Source organism: Lissotriton helveticus, chromosome 2_1 (assembly GCF_964261635.1).
Source record: "Lissotriton helveticus chromosome 2_1, aLisHel1.1, whole genome shotgun sequence".
NCBI lineage: Eukaryota > Metazoa > Chordata > Amphibia > Caudata > Salamandridae > Lissotriton > Lissotriton helveticus.
In genome coordinates, this window is record NC_136059.1 from 162,942,121 (window position 1) to 162,966,470 (window position 24,350).

The 24,350-nt window shown below is 46.1% G+C and overlaps 1 protein-coding gene across 4 annotated transcripts in view; it reads left to right on the forward strand.

Annotated features, from left to right (window-relative positions):
• The window catches only part of PIGO (phosphatidylinositol glycan anchor biosynthesis class O), a 131,463-nt gene extending 107,878 nt beyond the window's left edge, over positions 1-23,585 (forward strand). For all 4 annotated transcript variants that reach the window (XM_078674671.1, XM_078674675.1, XM_078674674.1 and 1 more), the window contains one exon: positions 20,445-23,585. In XM_078674671.1, the coding sequence (XP_078530797.1) occupies positions 20,445-20,574 (130 nt within the window). In that variant the 3' untranslated portion in view covers positions 20,575-23,585. The remainder of the gene's footprint in view (positions 1-20,444) is intronic.
• Positions 23,586-24,350: the final 765 nt, after the last annotated feature.

A 24,350-nucleotide genomic window follows, 5' to 3' on the forward strand; every position in this document is an offset into this window, starting at 1 on the left:
GAATTCCAGTCTGATTTGTGCTGGTGACGTGTAGGAGGGAAGCTGGAAGATCGTTCTATTCATTTTTGTGACTGCTTTGTCTAATTTCCCGCTGTCACGCCCTATTAGAGCCTTGCACCCATATGTTAGGGTTGGGAAAACCATTGCCAGGGCCACTGGAGAATTGGTGCAAATGTAGGGCTGTTTAATCTTTTGTAGATGAATCTAAGTGCAAAAGACAGCGCAATGCCTTTCTTTTTCAGTTCTGCCAGCTGATTCACATACCTGCCATTGTTGTTGAAGAGTACACCTAAGTACTTGTGACAGCTGGTTGCCTCTATTCTTTCCTGGTCTATGAACCATACCAGATTTTTGATCCTAGATGTGCGGACCGCAAGGATTTTGGTTTTATTTTTGTTTATCTGTAGACCATTCCTGTTGGAATATGACAGTCGCATCCAAGATACGTAAGCCAATCTTTGTATGGCTAAAAAGAACCTGATCGTCGGCGTAGAGTAGGTTGGATAAACAAAGGCTACCCAGTTTGGGTGAATGCAAATTGACTACGTCGAGAACTGCAGAGAGGTCGGGCCAAAATAGATTATAAAGCATTGGCGCAAGGACACAGCCTTGCTTGAGGCCTTGCGTTGTTGCTATTGGTCATGACAATCGTGTACCATCCCCGATCCTAATCCTGACCCATGAAGCAAAAGTTGCAAGGCCCTGAGTCGGCTGTTCGGAATGTTCAGTAGGGAGAGTTTCTGCCACAGCTTCCTTCTGTTGACTCTGTCGAATGCAGATTTGTAGTCCATAAACCCCATGTATATGGGGCTAGTGTTGGATTCGGCCTGGTCGATAGAGAGAGAGAGAGAGAGAGTGAGAGAGAGTGTAATAAGATTTACCATTGTCCCGGTGTTGTTTGTAAATCCAGTTTGGTTTGGTGGTATGATTGAATTTGACTCTGCTCATGATCGTAGGGAGTCCAGCAGTATACCTGCAAAATACTTCGCTTCATTATCAATTAAGGCGATCATGCTGTAGTTCCCTGGAGATTTTTTGGTGCTTCTTTTAAAGATCGTAGCGAGAATCGATCCCTGCCATGAGGCTGGGATGGAGCTCTTTTCAAGGATAGATAAGTGAAGCGGGGCTAGCTGAGTGACCCAGAAGGCTGGATCCTCCTTGTAAAGGCTGGTGGTATTCCACCGGGCCGGGGGCCCCGCCCTTATGCCCCATGGCAGATTTTAGAAGTAGTACCATAGTTTACCTCAAATCTGAAACCCATACTTTGAAAAAAACATCTTGTAATGTTCATAGCCAAATACCAAATTTCAGGAGTGTGTACAGCATATTAATCTACAGCACTACAGCCTTCAAAACTATTAGTACATGTAATGCAACATTTTCCTTTCTTTGACTCTCTGGTTCCAATAATCACTCCAAAGTTTAGTTCTTCTTGTCTTATGTGTAAATAAACTACGAATATGTTTGCTTTTTTAAAATTTAGTTCCCATGATGAAAAACAGCATGAAGGTGTTATAGACAAACTTGATAAAGACATTCTGGCAACCATTTCAACTAGGTCTACCGACTTTACTGGGCAAAGGCCTTATTTAGAAGAGAATCTCCTAAAAGGGAATGACTGAGTTACTTACCTGTAACTCCAGTTCTCCTGCGTTGGTATCTTTTGTATATTCACATGATTGAATCAACCTGTTTTCAGGCTGGGCATCCCCGGTAATCTTAAGTAGCAGTAAACCGTGTTAAGATGGCCATAGGTTTCAACAATGTTTAGTAAGTCATTAACTTCATGTGAAGTGCCCCAAACTTCATCAAATGAGGTGGAAGTGCCAGCTCTCCTACTCTTCCCTTGAGTCCACCACAGCTCAGATTTCATAGCTTAAGTGTGAGAAGAATATATAATAAATGAGCCTCTGGCCGGTGGTAGGTAGGTCCCATGTGAAAATATTAAAGAACCTATCACTGGAGAACTGGAGGTATAAGTAAGTAAATAATTTCTTCTCCAGCACTGGATCTTTCTTACATCCAAATGCTTGATTCAGAATACTAAATAGCACATAACGGTTCTAATCATTTTTAAGACGGCGGGAAGCGGGGCACCTTTAAGCCTGCCCCACTGCTGAGGCGGGTTCTACATTCACATCGAGGTAGAAGTGCTCCAGGAACGTGTGCCTGCTCCTCCAGTTAGCTGCACGGCAGAATTCTTGCAAGAGCACACCACAGTAGAGTACCGCAGTTGTAGCAGTTCTCCTGTTGGGATGCAGCCTCTCTTTTTTCCTGGAGCGCACGCATAGCTTTACTGTTTCAGAAGGTGATGCAGGCTGACAACCAGTGTGATATCCCGTTTGGATAGGGGTTGACCGCTTGCTGGCCAGCCAAAAGACACAACAGTTGGTCTGATGAATGGATGTCCTTTGTCTTGTCTATATAGAACCTAACACATCTGTGTAAGACCAAAGCCTGCGATGTGCGATGATCCTAATGCTGACGTTAGATTCAGGAAAAATTAGCATAGTATGACCAGTTCAGTCAAATGGAAGTCATTAGGGACTCTTGAGATGTAAGGTTCATAGCCAAATACAGCTATAAAGAAATAAGTATTTCCCCTACCCTCCTTGCTGATGTAGGCGCTAGGAGAATCACTGTTTCCTAAGAGTTGAACTCAAGGTGTGCCTTGAGAATCAATTTGAAGGGATGCAGCATCAGCTGAGCCAGGACCAAGTTAAGTTCCCATGACACTTGTGGATGTCATACAGGTGGAAATGCTCTAAAAAAGCCTTTCATAAATTGTATCATTATTTGAGAGAACAGACTGAATGCAGTGTCTTCTGTTTGTCTAAATCTTAATATTGCTGCTAGATTGTCTTGTACTGATGAGTATCTCTGACCACTCTTAGTCAAGTCCAAAAAGTAAGGGATGAAAATATTTTGTTTTGCACCGGACACAAAAACGCTTCCACTTGTCCTTGCGGTTGCTTGTGTTCTTGCCAGGGGCCAGGATGTTCCTACACCCTGTCAGCAAATCCAAGTGACTGATCAAAGTGGTCAGGTACCATGCTATGAGGTTCAGCCACTTGAGGTCATTGTGGAGTATCTCTTTGTGGTATCTTGAGAGGAGGAAAATGTGAGAGGTACCCCTTAATCAAAATCAAGGGAAATAGGGTTAACAAACCAATTGAAAAGAGAAATTCCCTTGAGCAAAAGTACAATTTATAATAAACAAAAAAATGTTTTAGGTAAAAACAATTACACAATTCGCATATGAAATAATAACCACAATTTATTAATCATACAATAAATTAAAAAAGTGGAAAATAAGCCACTTGACACAAGTATTAAAACAATTTAAACCATAAAACAACTGACATTCAATGTTGACCAGCAAGATTGATATATAGAGACAAAAAAACAGTAAGACATAAACTTGTACAGTACTAAGCGTATATCCAAGCTCTATTTCTGATACCAATGTTATGTACACAACAATTCAGTGTATCCACAGGGGTATTCGAGACAAGAATTATACTGGAGAGTGCGTCGACGCGTTTCGGTGGTTTCTCACAATTCTACTCGCCTTTGTCAAGACTATATAGTTATCTGTCGTAGTTCAGGGGCCAACATAGTCTCCCTTTGATTCCACTTTTGGATGGTGTACTGGTGGACTGCCTGCTTCTCTGGTTCCGTGGCGTTCCAGAGAAGCAGGCAGTCCTCTGCGGGTGTATAGTGAAACCTTCGCTTTTACCGCGAGGACATGACGTAAGCGCCCCTGGTTCCCTTTTTAAATGGAAAGAAAAGCGCTATTTGAGGCTTAACTATTGGATACGATTACCGCTTAAGTTTAGCGCTCGTAAAACAGGACCTCTACCTGTAACTTGATAAGGAGTCACTATTTTAAAACGGACATATGGAGCAAACACTCCGTGGCCCAGACCATATTTTAAACTAATGGAAACTTGAAACCATCCAAAAGTGGAATCAAAGGGAGACTATGTTGGCCCCTGAACTACGACAGATAACATTATAGTCTTGACAAAGGTGGATAGAATTGTGAGAAACCACCGAAACGTGTCGGCGCACTCTCCAGTATAATTCTTGTCTCGAATACCCCTGTGGATACACTGAATTGTTGTGTACATAACATTGGTATCAGAAATAGAGCTTGGATATACGCATAGTACTGTACAAGTTTATGTCTTACTGTTTTTCTGTCTCTATGTATCAATCTTGCTGGTCAACATTGAATGTCAGTTGTTTTATGGTTTAAATTGTTTTAATACTTGTGTCAAGTGGCTTATTGTCCACTTTTTTAATTTATTGTATGATTAATAAATTGTGGTTATTTCATATGCAAATTGTGTAATTGTTTTCGCCTAAAAAAAAAATTTGTTTATTATAAATTGTACTTTTGCTCAAGGGAATTTCTCTTTTCAATTGGTATCTTGAGAGGAGCCTGTAGTGCGGTTTCAGTGATATTACATGACCTGCAGATAGCTGCAGAAGTCTGATGTACTAGTACTGGTGTGGCAAAGGTGGAGCAATGAAGATCCGGGTACAATGATCCGCCTTCATCTTCCTCAGTACCCTGGGGATCAGGGCAAACTGCGAAAATATGTATGCTAAGACTTTAGACCATCTGATCGAAAAGGCATTGCCCATAGTTCCTGCTTGCAAAATCTGTTGGAGTTACACCAGTCTTCCTGTCCTGGGTCGGAAACCAGTCCAGCATGGCATTATCCCAGTGTTGTAAGATGTAGACTGATTGTTCATGGTGAAGTTCCCACTCATGACAGTTGAAAATAGAGCATGTCCACGTGATAATTGTAACGCCCTGGTATATGTTCCACGGCGAAGCTGACTGTGTGAAATGGCTGAATCCCAGTTGTTGCGCCTCTTCCGAGAGGGGTCGGGGCCATCTGCCTCCCTGCTTGTTGCTATGTTGTATTGTCTGTCCTGATGAGACCTGCTAATTTTGAGAGGAACACTTGTAGGCCCAGTCTAATGACGAGGAGCTTCAGAACAATGATATGAAGCATCTTTCCTGCTTCTGACCAAAGACCTCTTGTCAACAGTTCCTGCAAGTGAGCTCCCCAGCCATCCATGGATGTATTACTTGCTGTCTACTGAAGGGTAGAAAGAGAAACCTGCCTTGAGGTTTGAGGGGGATCTCCATCACAACTCTGCTTGCTTCAGCCATCTTGTGACTTTGTTGTCCCATGAGCCGTCAATTCTTTTGACAGCGACTGATAGATTCTTTGACAGGGCTTTCATCTTCGCCATTCTTTCCGGTGATAAGAAAGCATTTCCCGGTTGCGTTCCTAGTAGTACTCCAGAGAACTGATTCTTCATGTTTGAACACTGAGAAGGCTTCTTTGGAAACAATCAATCATAGCATTTGTAAAGCGCACTACTTACCTGTGAGGGTCTCAAGGCGCTGGGGTGGAGGGGGAATGCTGCTACTGCTCAAAAAGCCAGGTCTTGAGGAGTCTTCTGAAGGTTAGCAGGTCTTGGGTCTGCCGTAGGTGGATGGGGAGGGTGTTCCAGGTCTTGGCGGCGTGGTGGGAGAACGATCTGCCGCCGGAGGTCGTTTTTCGGATGCGGGGACTGGCGAGGGCGAGGTCGGCGGAGCGAAGCTGGCGGGTGGAGGTGTAGAAGCTGAGTCGTCTGTTGAGGTACGCTGGTCCGGTGTTGTGGAGTGCCTTGTGTGCGTGAGCGAGAAGCTTGAAGGTTATCCTCTTGTTGACGGGGAGCCAGTGCAGGTCTCTCAGGTGGGGTGTGATGTGGCTGCGGCAAGGGATTTCGAGGGCATGGGGGAGCCGAGGCGTTCTGAATGCGTTGAAATCTTTTCAGGAGTTTGGCCGAGGCTCCTGCGTAGAGGGCGTTTCCGTAGTCCAACCTGCTGCTGACGAGGGCCTGGGTGACTGTTCTTCTTGTTTTGGTGGGGATCAACTTGTAGATCTTGTGGAGCATGCGGATGGTGTTGTAGCAGGAGGAAGAGACGGCGTTGACCTGCTTTGTCATGGAGAGCGTGGAGTCGAGGATGACCCCTAGGTTGCTTGCGTGGTCGGTGGGTGTTGGAACTGTTCCCAGTGCGGTCGGCCACCAGGAGTCATCCCAGGCCGAGGGGGTGGATCGAGGATGAGGACCTCAGTCTTGTCTGAGTTCAGCTTCAGTCGGCTGTTCTTCATCCAGTCGACGGCTTTCATTCCTTCGTGGAGGTTGGTTTTAGCGGTGTGTGGGTCCTTGGTGAGGGAGAGGATCAGCTGGGTGTCATCGGCATAAGAGATGATGTTGAGGTTGTGCAGTCTGGTGACGTGGGCGAGCGGTGCCATGTAGATGTTGTACAGCGTTGGACTGAGGGATGATCCCTGGGTACGCCGCAGATGATCTTGGTGGCTTCTGAGCGGAAGGGGGGGAGGCGGTCGCTCTGTGTTCTGCTGCAGAGGAAGGAGGTGGTCCAGTCCAGGGCCTTCTCTTGGATTCCGGCGTCGTGGAGGCGTGTGCGTAGTGTGCAGTTGAAGGCGGCTGACAGGTCCAGGAGGATGAGGGCCGCTGTTCCTCCGTTTTCTAGCAGGGCCTGGATGTCATTGGTGGCGGCGATGGCGGGCAGTTTCGGTGCTGTGGTTGCTGAGGAACCCGGACTGGGACGGGTCCAGGATGCTGTTCTCCTCGAGGTAGCGGGTCAGTTGTTTGTTGACTGTCTTCTTGATGATCTTCGCCGGGAGCAGGGAGATGGGCCGGAAGTTCTTAAGGTCCTTGGGGTCCGCCTTGGGTTTCTTGAGTAAGGCGTTGATCTCGGCGTGCTCCCAACTTTCCGGGAAGGTTGCTGTCTCAAAGGAGATGTTGATGGCTTTCCAGAGATGGAGTGCGATGGCGGTGCTGGCTTTGTTGAAGATGTGGTGTGGGCATGGGTCTGACGGAGATCCAGAGTGGATGGTGTTCATGATTTAATGGTGTTGTCGTAGTTTATGTTGGTCCAGGAGAGCAGGCGGTCGGTGCAGATGGTGGTCGTGGGGGTGAGGTCTCAGTGGTTGTCGTGGTGTTGAAGCTGTCGTGGATGTCTGCGATCTTGCGATGCAAGAAGGTGGCAAGCGAGTCCCACAGGTCTTGCGAAGGTGGGATGTCGTTGGAGCTGGGGTTGGAGAGTTCCTTCACGATGTAAGAGCTCTTTGCTGTTGTGTGCATTGTTGTCTAGGCGGTCTTTGAAGGAGGCCTTTTTGGCGGCTCTGATGAGGTGTGGGCTGCGCGGCTGTCCGGTGTTCGTTCACTGGGCCAGTTCTTCTCAAGCTTTCGGCAGGTTTGCTTGGAGGCCTTGAGGTCTTCAGTGAACCAGCTGGCTTTCTTGCTGGTGTGGCTGTTGGAGCGTTTCTTGAATGGGGCGAGGGTGTTGGCGCAGTCGTCGATCCACTGTTTGAGGTTGCGGGGGTCAGTGGGTGGTCTCCGGGCGAGAGTGGTGGTTAGCTGGTCTTCGGTGACTTTGCTCCAGCAGCGGCGAGGGATCTGTTGGGTGCGGTGGTGCGTGGTGGGTTTCCAGAAGGTGAAGTGGATGCAGCGATGGTCGGTCCAGTGGAGTTTGGTGGTGTGGTTGAAGGAGACGTTGGGGCTTGAGGAGAAGATGGGTGTCAAGCATGTGGCCAGCAGAGTGGGTGGGTGTTGTGACGAGTTGTCTGAGTCCGAGGTTGGCAATCAGGGTGGGGGAGTTGGTGTCGTTGTTGTTCTCTAGGTGGAAGTTTAGGACCCCGAGGAGAATGTAGTCCGTGGAGGCGAGGGCGTGTGTGCTGGAATTGAAGTTAGACCCAGCTTTTGAAAGGAACTGTTGCAAGCTGCTGAAGTCTTTGCCTCTTTCCTTGACAAAGGTTTGACGAGGCAGTCATCCAAGTATGGGTTCACTTGGTGACCTTGCCGTCTGAGGAAGGCAGCAACTGGCGTTAGGCGCTTTGTAAGGATCCATAGCGCTACCCAGAGCCCAAAAGGAAACACCTTGAATTGGTAGTAATGCCCCTGCACTGCAAAGAGGAGGTATTTTCTGCGCTTCCATTGTATTGGGATGTGAAAATACGCATCTTAAAGATCCAGGGATGTTAGGTAATAGTTTCCATTGGGCAACAGAAGGACGTATTGGAGTATTATCGTGCAGATGGTCTGTTTTCTGAAGAACTTGTTTTGTTCCCCGAGGCCCAGGATAGGTCTCCATTGACCCGTTTTCTTTTTTATTAGAAAGAATAATCTGGAATAAATTCCCTGAGTCCTCTGCGCCATTGGGACTGCTTCTATCGCTTCCTTCAGGAGAATTTCCTGTTGTAGCTCCCTCAAATGAAGATGTTGGTTTCTGGGTGGGCAGATGAGCAGGTTCTGAACAAACGTGAAGGTATGACCTGAGCATATAATCTGCCACTGTCCATTGTAATGGAATTGTATACATGGGCATTAAGGGAAATTCTCTCTTCTATCTTTAGAAGTGGGGATGTGAGAGGGAACAGCTGCGAAACTTCAGGCTTGTTTTTGATTGTGCTGGAAGTGCGATTGGGAGGCACTCCTTTTTCACCCAGAAGCTCTGCCATAACCCTGCCTGTTTCTTTTGGGTGTACAAATTGGTCGTATCCCGGCTGCTTTAGGTGGTGGGGGACAATGAGGGCGGCCTTGAAGCCCGTATCGATTAAAACTTCCCCTGTATGTCTGATATCTTCATGAGCAGCAAAAAGGCATGAATCCAGAATAATGATAGTGGGAAGCTCCCAGGAAATTTGCCATATCTCTGTCTGTTTTAATATTCTGCAAGGTATCATCAACATGCTTACCAAACAAATGGGTGGATTCAGTCAAACTGCATGTCTAGAATTTTTGTTTGGACTTTCGGGTGGAAGACGGTTGATTGCAGCTAACCCTGCCGTCTTAAACCATCCACTCCTGCTAATTGGCAGAAATCTGTGTTGGAAACATCCATTGCCACAGCGCTAAAGGGTAATCTACCGTTACTTCGCAGGCATTTCTACGTATTACTATTAGTGCGCATTTTTTAGTTCGCAGGAACTTTTATTAAGCATGCTTTTACTTAGCATACTGTTACTTCGCAAAGTGAAATACTTTGCAGACTATCCACATCGTTGTTAGGAAAAGGAGGCGCTTCTGTTTCCAAACAACGATGTGCTGCTCTTAAGACGCTTGAAGGAGAAGAGTGAATCCAAGAGTGAAGGTGGAGAGAGAGACCACGAGGAGAGAGAGAGAAGTGGGGCAGTGTATTTTTTAGGGTCCTGCAGCGAGTTGTGTTCAAGGTTTAAGGGTTGTGTTTGTGTAGTGTAATTTGGGTTTGGGGTAGTAACTGGGTCGAGAAGGGTAGTGTTTGGGAGTAGGGACAGGACTGTGGGTCAGGGGAGGGACGTGCAGGGGATAGTGTTTTAGGGTTTAGGGTAGTGTTGATGTGTTTGTGTAGGGTTGTGTTTTAGGGTAGTGTCGGGGCGTGCAAGGTAGTGTTTGAGTGTAGGGTGCGGAATGGGGGTAGGGGGCTGGGCGGTCAGGGGGTAGTGAATTAGGGTTAGGGTAGTGGTGTGGTGTTTGTATAGGAAGGGGGTTTAGGGTAGTGTAGGAGGCGTGCAGGGTAGTGTTTGAGTGTAGGGTGCAGAATGGGGGAAGGGGGAGGGGCGTGCAGGGGGTAGTGAATTAGGGTTTAGGGTTGTGGTGTTTCTGTAGGGTAGTGTTTTAGGGTAGTGTCGGGGGTCGTGAAGTGTAGTGTTAGAGTGTAGGGGGAAAGTCGTGTAGGGGGTAGTGTAGTGGTGTTTGAGTAGTGTAGGGTAGTGTGGTGTGTGAGGGTTTGGGTAGTGTTGAGATTTTATAGGTTAATGAGGATGTTTAGAAATACGAGGAGGTACAATTAATTTTGAAAAGATATTGTATTCAAAAACATAGCTGTTATCAATCGAATATATACTGATATATACATTGTAGGTTCGATGTATGTACACAGAATAAATTATTACATTAATTATTAAAAAAAATTGAGGCTGAAGGACATATTAATTGTGAAAAATGTATGAAATATGTGAGTTTTTAAAAAAAGGATATTTTTTTTAATTCACGATAATTTAGTTAATAGACTATTTTAAGAAACTCCCCCACCCTAAAGCCCTTCGCATGATTTTATTGCGATGTTTTTAATTAGCATTACAGGAAAAAAATTTAGTAGTGCTATGCGTAGTAATAGGTTGCGGAATAAAAGCATTTAAAGTAAATTTAGTACCATTTGCGTTATTAAAACTTGCGAAGTAATGGTTAATGCTAAGTAAAAACATCGCACTAAAATCGTGCGAAGTAATGGTATGCGAAGTATCGACATACATCCTGCTGAAGTTGTTGCTCCCTCTTGTTGCCATGTTCCTCTTATCCTCAGGTCTGAGTAGCAAGATGTCCTGCCACAACCGGCAATCCTAATGGCCTAGTGGCTAAAGGTGTTTGCGGCCTTGATTGATGTAGCCGCCATGGAATCAACTCCCTGGCCCTAATTATTAATGTGCTTTCCGTCTCTGTAAGGGAGTGCAGTGGAAGGCATGATTTGGTTATTTAACCTGCGCTCAGCTGCCGATGTTATGACAGAGTCTGGCTTTCGATGCCCGTAAGCCAGGCCAGGCTGGTATCTGGACCCTGAGACTTTTCTCCAAAACGACACCATTGCTGATAATGTGGCTGGCATTTTCATCCACTTCAGACCATCTTGCCAAACAAAATCTAGTATAAGTATGGATTTAATCACTTTATGTGGCTGTTCCTTGAAGTCCCATAGCTCTGTTGCTCCACATAGGTTTTTGGGCAGTTACATCTGCTCTTTCCTTGTGTAGGTGGAAACAGTCTGTCTTCCGAATGTTAATCCCATTGGATGGGCGACTTGTCACGGTTCTTAGGTATGATGTAATAATCCTACTCTGCCGCAGCTTCATCATTAGGTAATTCACCCTCCTTCATATACAAGTGGAGTGAATAAGAAGAGTCCTTGTCTCCATTATCCTTTGGAGTTGGTGGGACCAGTTTTGGAGTATTTTGGAAGCTGGTCCACAAGAGGCGATGGGGGTGGAGGTGGCGAAAGGGGGGCAGAGGTGATGGCGGGGGTGGAACAAGCATGTGATGCCTGACAGGTTGCTGAGGTATTGGTGTTTGGAAGTTGTTCATCATCTGTAGGAATGTTGTTAAAAAATGACACAGGTACCAATGTTCTGCACAGCCACAACAAGGGATATAGGGGTGATGAAGGTAATCAGTTATAAAGGTTTGTGGCTTATAGTTTTAATCCTCATAAGTGTCCTCATCATCCCTGCCTCTCTATCAAATTAGAGGCCCTCAAACTGGTGGGACTATAATCAACCTCAGAAACATTCTGGTCGCTGAATTCACTCTCCACCTCAGAATTGAGAATTTGCTCATTCCCCGCTCCAACCTTCCCTCTTCAAGGACCCTTTTCGTTGGGTGAAGCTGGAGATTTCATGGGTTGGCAGACGTAATAGTTTAAAAATGAACCTCATGCCCCGGCTTTTATATGTCCTCCACTCCCTTGCTCGGCAAACACATCAGTGCAAAAATTTTGAATTTTTATATTGGGAGGGCCTGAGTCCATAGAATAGCAAATGAGACTGAGTAGACCGGTCCTGGAAGGTGGTTTGGGCTATGCTGATTTCACAACCTATATCCTTGCTGCACAGCTTCGCCCTTCTCTTGACTGCAACCACGGCCCTGACAGGAAACCCTGGGTCCAAGTGGAGCAGGCATTTTCTACCTCTCCTCTACAGGCCTGCTGTGGCTCCCAGCATTAGCCAAAGCAAGAGCTTCCCCCATTACTGTCTTTGACCTCATTACTTCTAGTTTACTGGTCGGAGGTACGGCAGTGGAGGGCATTCCCGACCTATCCCCTTTAACTCATCTTGGCACATAATCCTGACTTTCTCAAAGGCAAGACCAATCCTGGTTCTTTCTGTTGGCTTCAGGGCCATTCCCCCATCCTGGGCAACTTCTGCGACGATGTAGACTTTCAGCCGCGAGGCAACCTGGTTTACATGCTCGCCCTAACTCGACACAACATCTACAGGACAGGTGCTCCATTGGGCAGGCATGTCCCCTTAGCTTTCCAGCGCGATGACACTCTCATAGAGTCCATCTATCTTAACAGTGTTCACCATTGAGGCATATAATTTATTTATTAATTTATGTTATTTAACAAATGTGTAATGCGCGCAGCTACCCCAAGGGGTTTCCTTGTGCAGGACAGACGCAGATTGGGTGTCCCAGGACAAAGATTTCAAATAGCCAAGTCTTCAGATTTTTGCGAAAGATATGTAATGAATTGCAATTTCTAAGATGCACAATTTTGGACCAAGGACAAAAGAGCGGCCCTTCATACGGGTTAGACGGAACCTTGGTAGAGAAAACAAAGCTCGACTCAAGGATTTCAGGGCTCGAGTAGGCTGATAAGGAACTACCAGTTTCTGAATGTATTGTGGCGCCAAGCCCTGTTTGGCCTTGAACATATAACACAGTGCTTTAAACTCAATGCATTTAGAGACCTTGAGCCAGTGCAGTTCCTGAAACATATGGGAGACTGAAGCATATTTTAGTAATCTAAAGAGCAGCCTAGTAGCGGCATTTTGAATAATCTGCAAGCGATGGACCAAAGTCTTGTCCGCACCCAGGTACATCACATTGACATAATCCAATCTGGTTACGACTAGGGCCTGAATTACAGTCCTTTGAACAGTTTAGCGATTAACCAAATATTTTTCTTTTGCCATTTAAGGACAGAAAAATAGGTGGCAGTAACTTTAGTCATCTGTTGTTTCATAGAAAGCTTATAGTCAATAAGAGAGCCCAGATTTTTTACCTTAGTAGACGGGCGGGCAGAGTCCCTAACGATTCCATACAGTGTCCCGGGTTCCACAGAGAGGTGTTGTTACCCAGGACAATGATTGCAGTCTTGTCACCATTAAGCCTGAGTGCGTTTTTATTCATCCATGAGGAAATATGCATCAGGCCCCGGTTCAACAAAGACTGGTCATGGTTCTTAGCCAATGATAAAGAAAAGATAAACTGTGTATCATAGACGAATGAAAAAAGGGTGAGCCAGCAACTCTCTATTTAGTCCGCCAATGGGCGGACATAGAAGTTAAATAACAAGGGGCTCAAAATGCAACCCTGTGGAACACTTCAAGTCCGGGCTTGTTGCTTGGATCTCACATTAGACCTGAAATGTGTGGTCTTTTAGGAATTAAACTAGGCATAACTTTCAAGGCCTAAAGATTCCAGTCTGCCAGCTTGGATAGAGTGAGAAACTGTGTTGAATGTCATGCACAAACCCAGCAGAATGAGCGCAGCAGTACCTCCCATGTCTAGATGTGGTCTTAGATGTTCAGTCACGCCAAGAAGGGCAGACTCCGTGCTGTACCCAGTTCTGAAGCCAGACTGCGGGGAATGGAGAAAATGATGGATTTCAACAAATGCAGTGAGTTAGGTGTTGACCTGCTTTTTGTTGACATACAGTCCAGCCCGAACTGTGGCAGTTCGGGCTGGACTGTTCCCATGAGGCACAGGGTCAAGACTGATTTGCATATGGCCTTGTCTGAACTGGGGTGGCGTGGTGAGCAAAATAACAATGGATTAAACCCAGATCTGTGACTGGGGGTGAATGTTTTGCCAATGTGCAACATTCCGTCCACCACCTTGTGTGTTTTGCTGTTCGCCGTATGTGGGAAGGGTATGCCCAGGCGTGGGTCCCGTGCTCACTACGCCACTGGAGTCAAGCTATCCTGGCTGATAACGGCTGGTAGCCAGAAACCGGTCCTAGGATGCTTGATTCCGGTCCAGGGAAGACATGGCTTGGCAGTTCGGGCTGGACTGTTCCCATGAGGCACAGGGTCAAGACTGATTTGCATATAGCCATGTCTGAACTGAGGTGGCGTGGTGAGCAAAATAACGATGGATTAAATCCAGATCTGTGACTGGTGGTGAATGTTTTGCCAATGTGCAACATTCCGTCCATCACCTTGTGTGTTTTGCTAGGTTGCGAACAGGCATGATTTTTTCCATTTAACTAGGAGGCCCGATACCCATCCAGGCTGTGGAAGTAGTTTCTTAGCTCCAACTAAATCCTCCCTCACCATTCGAAGGAAAAGGTAGCATTTTGTGCGATACCCATTATCTCCAGACCCCGGTATGGGACCCCTGTTCGAGTCCGATAAGGTAGAACAGATGGGGGACGGGGGGCAATCCTGTCTATTTCCTCTGCCCACCCGGAGCTGCTTGAGATCATTCCCACCCTAGCCGTGGACTCTGTGTATAATAAGGTCATCCAGCTCACAAATCCCGACCCCAGTCCGAACCACCTCATCATCTTAGAGACACACCCATTCTAGATGCTCAAAAGCGTTTTTTATATCTACTGCAAATAAGGCAGCCTCCTCCTTATAATAGGACTCAACAGCCAATACTCGCAGCAGTCTCTGAACATTAAGGGCTGTGTACGACCCGGTATAAACCCTGCCTGGTCTTGATGGATGAGGGTCATCATGTGTGGGAGAAATCGTGTGACTAGCACTTTGCTTAGGATCGTGTAATCCAAATTGAGCATTAAAAAAGGCCTGTAGGCAGTTTTATCGAAGGCCGTTTTTCCGGGTTTTAACAACTGGATAATCAGGCCGCCCTCGTAGACACAGGCAGTTTCTTACTTTGTTTCGCTAAGTTATAGAGCGCCACCACTCTGGGCCCAAGCACCTCAACGTACGTAGGGAAGAATTCAACTTGTAAGCAATCGGTGGCAGGCGTTTTGATCCTGGCCATTGCGTTAATTGTGGCCCTAACTTCCTGAATCTCTATATCTTCCTAATGATTCTTCTTCTTCGGTTATAGTCAGTAGCCTTGTTGGCTCTCAGGAGTCAATATCTTCCTTTCTTACGGACACCCTGCTCTGATACAGATTGGCATAATAGCCATGGAAGGCTCTGTTGATGTCCTGCTGATGGACGAGTGCCTGTGTGCGTTTGTCCCTGAGCTCCAGGATTACCGAGCCTTCCTTAGTGGGGATTTGCTAGCCACGCCAGCAGTGCTCCAGAGCGGTCTCTTTCTGCATGTGCTCTGATCATATAGTTCTGTAGTCGAAGCAGCACAGTCTTTCCTCCTACTCTGCAACCTTTTCCTTGGCCTCCAGTAATTCCTCTTGTAGCTTGTCTTTCAGGTCTGTCTTTCTCAATCTCCCTTAATTTTTGCTCTGCAGCCAGAGTCTCTCCTAGGAGGTCCCTCAGATACCCACTGCCTCAGAGATACACCAGTCTTGAAGGCATCCCACTCCACCAATGGGCTTGACGCTGTCCCATCGTTCTCTACAAAATATTGCTCTATGGCTGTTCATATTACTGATTAAAACACTGGGTTTTCAAGAGATTCCGGCTTTAAACGCCAGGTGGGGATGGATGTCGTAATTCGTGTCCGGCTGAGTCCCAGCAAGAGGGGGTTATGGTCTGAGATTGTCCTAGCTAAGTATTCACTTTCAATATTGTGTTCATGATCATCAGGTGTATAAAGGATTGCGTCTAGCCTAACATGAAAATCATGTAAGTGTGAGAAAAATGAGTAGTCCATTTCTCTTGGGTGGAGCAATCTCCACGAGTCAATCAAACCCCATTGGTTTTTGCCAGTCACGAAACGCCTTGGCTGTCCTGATATTGGGAGATTCTCGCAGAGGGTGCTGAGAACAATCTAGTACTGCATCTGCCACACAGTTATAATCCCCTCTCATAATCACCGACCCTACAAGACATGGCACTAAGGACCTAGAGAGAGATTCTAAAAATGAGATAGACACTCCCAATTGTCACATCTCTGCCATCTAGCTTACCAGTTACCACCACATATCGTCCCTCTGGTTCTACTACACTGCTGGTACATTGAAAAGGAACCCCTGCTTTAATCCAGACCAGTACCCCTGTGGCAAAGGCTGAAAAGTCTGTGTATAAGGCCTTACCCCTCCTTCTACACGTTAAAGCTGCTCCCTCTTTGGCGTTTATAAGTGTTTCCTGCAACAGGGCGATGTGGACCCTCCTCCTAGCTAAGTAGGCATAAACCTTGTGACGTTTGGTCATAGAGTTCACCCCGAACATTCCACGAGAGACATCTAAATTCTGCAGTGGGCACCAGGACAGGTAGAGGTCCAGATCCTATCCAAAATCTATACCAACTTGTATCTGCTCGCGAGAGTACTCACCAAACTATAGAACAGGTTAAAAAAAAGGGCCGGGGTTACAGAAGTGTGGCTAGCGAGCATGCAGAGTATCCCAGCCCGGTTCCCTCATCTAGTGTTGGGTGTAAATAGTGTCGGGACTCCCACCTTAGTTGTGATAGGAGCAGAGACAGCGTGGCACACATACATACTGTCCAAAATGATTTAGTCCTTCGTGCTCCTCAAATTAGTGTGTCTCTGCCCCCACTTTCATATAAGCTCATCTGCTGATTAGAGGTAACTTTTGACAGTTCAGGATCAGAGACCTCTGCAGAGCTGGTATTTCGGCCAGTGTGTGAATTCTGGCCTTCCTGATCACTTTGTGGAGATCGAGGACTTCTTCTAGCATTGCTAATCTCCGACACTGCCTGAATTACTTTGACGCTCATCTCCGACTTCTACCAATGTAGGTGTCCTTCTGCTGCCAGAGTCTACTTTCCTCCTCTGAGTTGCAGAGCCCGGAGAGCCCCCCCTTGATGTAATGTCCGGTTTAGATTTGATCCAGGCCCAGGCATCCTGCAGGGTTTGGAAGAACTGGGTTCCCGTTGACGTGATTACCCGCAGGGAGTACCATTGCCTAGGTTACATTTAGTTGTCTAAGGCATTTCTTGACTGTTAGAAAACTAGCTTGTTGTCTCTGCACTTCCTGTGTAAAGTCCGGAAATATCATGACCCTGCTGTTCTCGATCTGAAGATCGCCTTGTTGTCGGGCCCGCGCTAGTATGTGATCCCCGTCTCTGACATGGAGAAGCCTGGTCACAACTGGTCTCCGGTTTGGGCGAACGGCCCCGGCACCCTGTGTGCTCTCTTCAGGGCGTAGAATAAGGAGAGCCCCTCTGGTGCCATTTCTGGGCGCATATCTTCTCCCTCTGCTTGTTCGGGAATGCCAACAATTCGGATATTATTCCTGCGAGACCTTTTTTCACTGTCTTCTGCTCGTATCTCCATGGTCCGAACTTTACTTTCTATGAAGTGAATGCTGCAGGGCTGTAATCTCTGGGGATATGTCTGTCAGCGTGCGCTCGGCGGATGTTACCCTGTCAGCTAGGCTGCGGTGATCATCCTTGAGTAGATTTAGATCAGTGCCTATGGCATACCTTTTTGCTATCAGGACCTCTCGGGACATGATAATGGCCTGCATTATATCAGATAGCATTGGCCGACCCTGTGGGGCCGCCCCTGATTGTAGTCCAGACTCTTCTTCCTCATCGGTTTGAGCCGGGGCCAATCCCGGATCAGTGGTGTCCTGGGTACCTTCCCCATGTTGAAGAGGAAGTAGATCGCTGGGACCCCAGCCAGCTAGTAGGCAGGATCTTCCATGGGAGAATGACTTTTTCAGAGATAATTAATGGGAGCCTTGAATTGTCCTCTATCTAGCGTTTACTCTCGCAACCCCGGTGAAGGCTTCCCCCCCTGCCAGGCTACAGTACTAATCTCTGTATTCTCGTAGCCCCCCAGGTAGGTCACCTCTTGTTGGATCCCAATGTGGCACCTTTGAATGCGTCAGAGGAGGTGGGGGGGCAGTGGAGCCATCTTTTATTTTTAATCACTTTCTCTCAAGGCTCTCAGTAGTGATGGGAGGGTCAGAGGTGCTTGGTAAACGAATATTGGAAGCAAGAGCGCGCGCTCCTGATCTTCGGATCTCCCTTTAAAATATGTGTAGTTCTCTCGATAAGGCCCTCGCTCAGTTGCTCACCAGGAGGAGAGTCGCGGCGTTCTAGGCTGCCTCAGCTTCCTCCTAGCCTCCCATTCATTCTGCTCCCCATTTATTTTCTTCTTGGGGCATAGGGTACCGATCCCTGCAAGTCACGTCCAACCGTTGCCCCCATAGTATCCTTCTGTGGGGGAGGTGACAAGGTGCAGGGACTATTCCGTAGTGTGACGGGTGCTTTGTAGACCCCACTTTCCCAGGAACCCATAGGGGATGCAGCCAGGTTGTCCCACAGGCGAGGCAGTGCACACCCGGAGCCGCCGCCTCCTTCGATCAGTGGTAGGTAGATGAGTCTCTTACAGAGTCCCGTCAGGCTGTTTCGGGCTTGGGTGCGCCACTGTAGGCCTCCGCTCCCTGGGGGCTCTATGCAGGCAGCGATCACGGCCAGTCAATCTCTGTGGCCTTAACCCTGTGAAGAGGTCTCTTACATTCTCTGGGCCAGTCTATTTTTCCAAACGTCTAGGAGCCAGTATGGCCTGCGACCCTGCCAGCCTCCGGGCCTCTAGAAACGCCTCATTTCTCTTCACCGCATTCAAGTTTTCACTGGGTGATCTTCCGTTAGATCGGCTTATGTCTTGTAGGAACCTTCCTTTACCTTTTCCAGCTCTGTCCCTTCCCCTGTGTATTCATAAAGCTTCCCCTAATATTATTGCAGTCTTTATAGGGGGGTTGGGCCTCAGGATGTTGGCGGATGGAGGATCACCAGACTGGAGCCCCGCGATCTGTGTCCTTCTACATTGGCACCTGGCCACGCTCCCACCCCACCCATGAGTCCTGTTCATTTGCAAGTTTGGTAGGGAAGGCTTGCTGTCACTTGAGTAGGTGAAAAAGTGACCTGAATGGAGAAAACTGTAGTCGGCAATGTCATCGTCGGTAGCTGGGACATTCTTGGTGTTCGTCATCGACTGTGATCATGTTGTCTTAGGTGCTGTAGTCATCGACAAAGATCTGGTTGTTGACGGTGGTCTTGACGTCACAGGTGTCACCATCGATGACTGGGGTCTGGTTGTCAACGATAAGACCATCTGGTCATCGACAATTGTAGGTTCCTGGACTGCAACGAGTCCAGTTCTATATGTGTTGTTGAAGATGGTGTATTTTTCCTTTACATTTACACTGATGAAGTCACAGGTAGAGACTGGAGTTCAGTCAGAATGTTTAGTGTTGGAGTTTCAGGCAGATTTTTGCACGGGCTGATGTTTGTCCATGTCTGGAGGTGTTTTTTTGAGGAGCTGCAGTCATTTTAATGTTTGGAGGTGGGTGCGGGTGCTTTTGGATGCAAGTTTAGCTCAGGGAAATCTGTGTTTCCTTTTTTGCACCATCATTGTGGAAGCGCTTGTAAACGCACTTTTCACAGAATCCTCCCAAGATATGGGAACATCCCAATTAGAAGGAGGGATTTTTCTCTTTTCCAGCACCCAGCACATATAGAGCCAACTTCCTCTCTGTGTCCTATAGGATTTTGAAAGGAAAGGTTCTACATGTATCTGAGCTTAAGGGCTTGTACGCTGGGTAAAGGCAATAAATACAGTGCTCATGTGGGTCGTCAGTGTAGATTTTCTTCTGACCACAGGTAGAACGGGATTTGAATAGAGATGTTCTTTCTTTCTGTCAGCCATGGAGCTAGTTGGCAAATGGAGGGTCTCCCTGGCCCAGAAAGAAGAATTTTTCCTAAACCAAACTTGCAGTACTCTGAAAGTTGAAGGTAGGACTGGTTCAGTCGCAGACAGAAAAAATGTCAGGATAAGGTCACTGAGAGGTTAGAGCAGAGCTCTTTGTGGGCAGTCCTTCATACATGAAATGCAATAGAAATCTGAGCTATGGTGCTCCTATGGGCAGTAGGAGACCTGGCACTTCCACCTCATTGGCTAAAGTTCAGGTTGCTTCAAATGAGGTGGATGTGCCACTAAACAAACACTGTTGTGAAAGTCTATGGGCATTTTAACACTGTTTACTGCAGTTTGAGATTGCAGGGGATTCCCATCCTGACGACCGAGCATGATTCAAGCATGTATGCATATGTAAGTTCCAGTGCTGAAGAAATGGTATATTGTTCATCTGTGCCTTGGACAAGTTGACTGCCCAATTTAGTGATCTGTGTGTAGTGGTTGTTGTGCCTACATAGACACCTCTGCTATAGTATCCACCAAAGATAATTGTGGTTCTCCTTCAGTAGATCTATTACAGTGTTTGGTGAAATTAGCACTGTTAAACATTGCCATTGCACAGATGGTAGTCTGTAACCTCCCCTCTTTAACGTCACAAGGTGGGTAATATTTTATGGGATACATTATTCCACTACAGGCTTCAAATTCCAGCAATCATTTTGACTGCCCAATAAACTTCTTCCAAGTAGGTGCAGAAGTACAGTGGCGGAGCCTCTTGGTGACTTATGTGATACCTAATGGAATATTTCTGAAGAACACTTGAATGATGTTTTTATGTTGGGATGTTCTAGACATGGGCATTCATTGTCTCTTTGTTTGGTGATTGCAGATTCCTTTTCGAAGCTGTGGGATTTGTGGTGAGCAGTGTTTCGCTCCTTATCGGAATTGCACTGGTGATGTATGTCGACTGTTCAGTCAGTTCCTGGTTCCAAAAGCTCATTCTGTCGAGATCCAGGTAGCAGCATGAACTTCCCACAAATTGCAACCTCACGTAAACTGGACTGCATCAACAGCAGGGACAGAAAGAGAAATTACTTGTCTGCAACGAGAATGGCAAGGTCTGGCCTTCAGTGCAGTGCTCCCTCTATGCCAGTGGCAGACCCAGAGGAGACAGTCTGTCATTTGACCAGTTGACCATGTTGTAAGACATGACACCACCTGCTGAACTAGTTGGGAACCATCAGAGTCAATGTATCTCAACTTGTGTACATGTTTGTGCGCTTTTCAGAAGATGGTGAGGGTCCAAAGTGAACCGATGGGAGAGATTGTACCAACTTTATTATAATCAGTGTTGTGTTTTGTATCTGGATAATTTATATTTTTGAGAGTGAAATCGAACCACTCTACGGTTTATCTGCACAACAGGATGTGCGGTTTAATTTTTCACTGCTCCACCATGGGGAATTAGAGGAAAAGAAGGCTTTCAGAGGATTGTTACAAAGGCTACATGCGACCACCTCCCTTTGATCTTTACCATCACCTAATTTCTGCTTTTTGAGTGTTCTTCTTTTAAAGAAAAGGGCTGTTAGCTTGCCATCTTGTGCTCTCCACACCGCACAGACCTTCCGTTTGCAGCTTTGGAATAGAAACACTTATTCCTTGTGAAGAAGAGCACATGCTTATGGATTCGTGATTTGCACTCCCATTTAACTGCCTGGCTTTGGATTCGAACTGAAGGCATGGAAGTGAGTGCCTGACCAACGGTGTGCCAAGTCCTGAAGCCACTCACTTTACAAATCCTTAGTTATTTAGACTGATTGAGCCCTCCCCTTTCACCTGTAGGTTTGGGATGAGGTACTATGCATTTGTAAAAACTGTCTGTCTTTGGGTTGTAAATAAGATTTGCTATTACTAGTGTTAAAACAAATGTGACTGTATGCTGCTTGCTGTTTATTTAAAACTGGTCCATTTACATGTGAGCTGGGGATCCATTTGAGATAACTTTTGTGGGATTCTACTGCGAGAACCGTTGTTAGTGGGCAACACAGAAGTTTCTATTCATTACCTAAATGTAGCTTTAGGATTCTTTTTTTCCATTTATCACTCACTTGAATTGTTTCACATTTTACTTTTCAGTTTCCATATATTTTAGCTATATTTAATCATATCTGTGTTTCATGTTTTCTTCTCATGCTTCTCATTACTCATTCATGTCAATTGCTTCTCAGCCCCATCCTGTTCATTTATCTCCCTTCCCTCCTTGGCATTCTCCATTGATTCCCCATTTGTGTCCATTCCACCTTTAATAGGTGTCACTGTAATCTTTGCAGTTTCAAAAATCGTCCTGACCTAATTCACTTTTGTCCATCTCCATTGATGTCTTTAGCTCCATTGCAGGGCATCTTCCATCAGTTATTCCTATCAATTTCTCTCCCCAGTCGCAATGTCTCCTCCAACTCAGTTTCTGTTGGCTTAGTTCATCACCTCTAGATCGCCCGCCCCTGCCAAGCCTATTACTACGTTCCCATTCCTGTCTCCTTATCCATTGCTAGGTCTCTTGATGTATTCTTTTGTTGATCTTGTCCCCTTCCTGGCCCCTCTGTACACCTTCCCCTCCAAGGTCTCCACACCCCTGTTCTCTCTTAATCATGATCACTGCTACAGTTCCTGTGATTTCTCAACCTGTGTTGTGTACCCTGCCCTACGGGACCTTGTCGCTTTTTATTCAGTTTCTCTTTCCCCTGTCTGCATCCCTTTTCTTACTACCCACTCGCTCTCTTCCTTATCAAGATCTCTCCCTTCTGTCTTAAATCTCTTGCCTCACTCCTTCCCACTGCCTGCCTGAACACGCTCCATCCCCACCTAGTTGCCTCTCTCCAGTGCCTCGCCTCAATACGTTCCCATTTGGACCTGCCCTGCCTGGCTTTTCTCTTTCTGTCCTCCCTCCCATCACTCCTTCCACCTCCAGGTTTCTTACTTCCCTGTCTTGATGAACCCATTCCTCATTCAGGTATTTCTATCCTTTTCCTCTCCTGCAAGCCTTCTCTATCCAGTCATTTCCTCACCTTCCTAGCTTCACTCTTTTCCCAAATAGTCTTTCTTCAATCAACTGCCAGACCTCACTTCTCCCAATGCAGACTTGCCGCCTCACTCTAGCTTTATTCCTTATCAATCCAAGTATCTTCCGCCACTGCCTGTATTCATTTCTGTTCCATCCAGTTTCTTTCTCGCCTGTCCGCAATTCTAGTACATTTTCTTCCCTTCTTTCTAATCTTTTCTCCCTAATAACTACATTTACTCACTGAGATCTCATTCTTGTCAGTTCCTTTGTTTTCTGGCGTCCTTCCTTAGCATTCTACTCATGTCTCTTTTTCTCTTTCTCACATCTCTTCCTACTAAAGTGGATTGATAACTATTGCCACTTTGACTGGTTCCACTCTTTTTCCAAGCGCATCTCAGCCTTTCCCTTGACGTCCCTCCAGGTATCTTCTTTCTACTATAGGGTAATTCCTTTGTCTTTGCCTGGTCAGTTAAGCAATTTGTGATGCTATTTTGTTATTAGTAGCCCTCTCTTATTTTAGATCGCTCTCCTCACAGTTGCTTACTTCTCTGCCCAACCTCCTTGTTCATCTTTTCACTCATTTGTAAGTCTTCTTCTCTCAAGGGCTTCTTGACTGTCCCATTTTAAGACTACCGAGTTTTAAAACTGAAGCTTGAATAATGGTAAAAATTATTTGTATCCATTTATAAAGGAGTATTTCTTTTAAGGTTTCATTCACTTCTGTGCATTGTATGCAGAATTGCCTTATCGACCGGCTGCCTGAAGGAATGGCTAGTTTTATGCAGGTCTTTAGAAAGATGAGAAGCAACAAGCCCCTCTGGGAATTTTTTTGAAGTAGGGTATCATTTTCATTCATTTCTGTGTTTCTTTAACTTGTTTTTATCACTGTATCTTAAAGAGTAAGTTCACCATACTCCATTGAAGACAACTCAATAAATTATTGTGCCCCACAAAAGGGCTCATTAAACATATTGGCCTTTATTATTTGGCTCTATTTGAAGTGGATTGTACATAGCACTTTCACTGGTCTACACTTTAATACTCGTCCAGCTTTTCAACTCTTTCATCTGCTGCTTGTGTCGTGGGTAGTGTAGGGTAAACCAAGCTGGGTAGCAACCGAGTACTGTTCATTATGGGGTTGTTTGGAAACAGTAAAAGATTGGGTACATCATATGAGGATTTACATCTCTCAATTACACATTTACATTGTTTAACATATTTAAATTGAATTTTACATTTTTTAGGTGGAGGGGTAATAAGGCATTTTCCAAGAGTCACACTATTTTCCTAAGTGCCAAAGGCCAGATTCAAATCCAAGCTGAAGCACGGGGGGGCGGTCATCAAGAATGTTTTTCTTAAATATCTAGATTAACTCAACAAAGAGTATGGATGAAAAGATCATTTGCAAAAATGTGCTCAGCAAACACCCTCCAGTCAAAGTGCATGCTGGCTTTGTTAAAGCAACAAGTGTGCTGTGACAGAGGGCCTACTCTTTCATTCAGAATGAATGAATATATAAAGCTATTTCTAAAGTGCACAGCTACTCTTGGGAGTTTACAAGCGAACACATGTTAGACTCCCAATTCATTAAGTTCGCAAAAAGCCTAGCTTTCAGAAGCCTCGAAACTGACGTTCTCTGCCAGTCTTGCGGAGCTACAGTGGAAGATGGTTCCAGGCTTGGGCTGCCAGGAAGGAAAAACCTCCCATCTTCATAGGCTTGAGTTTCACGATGTG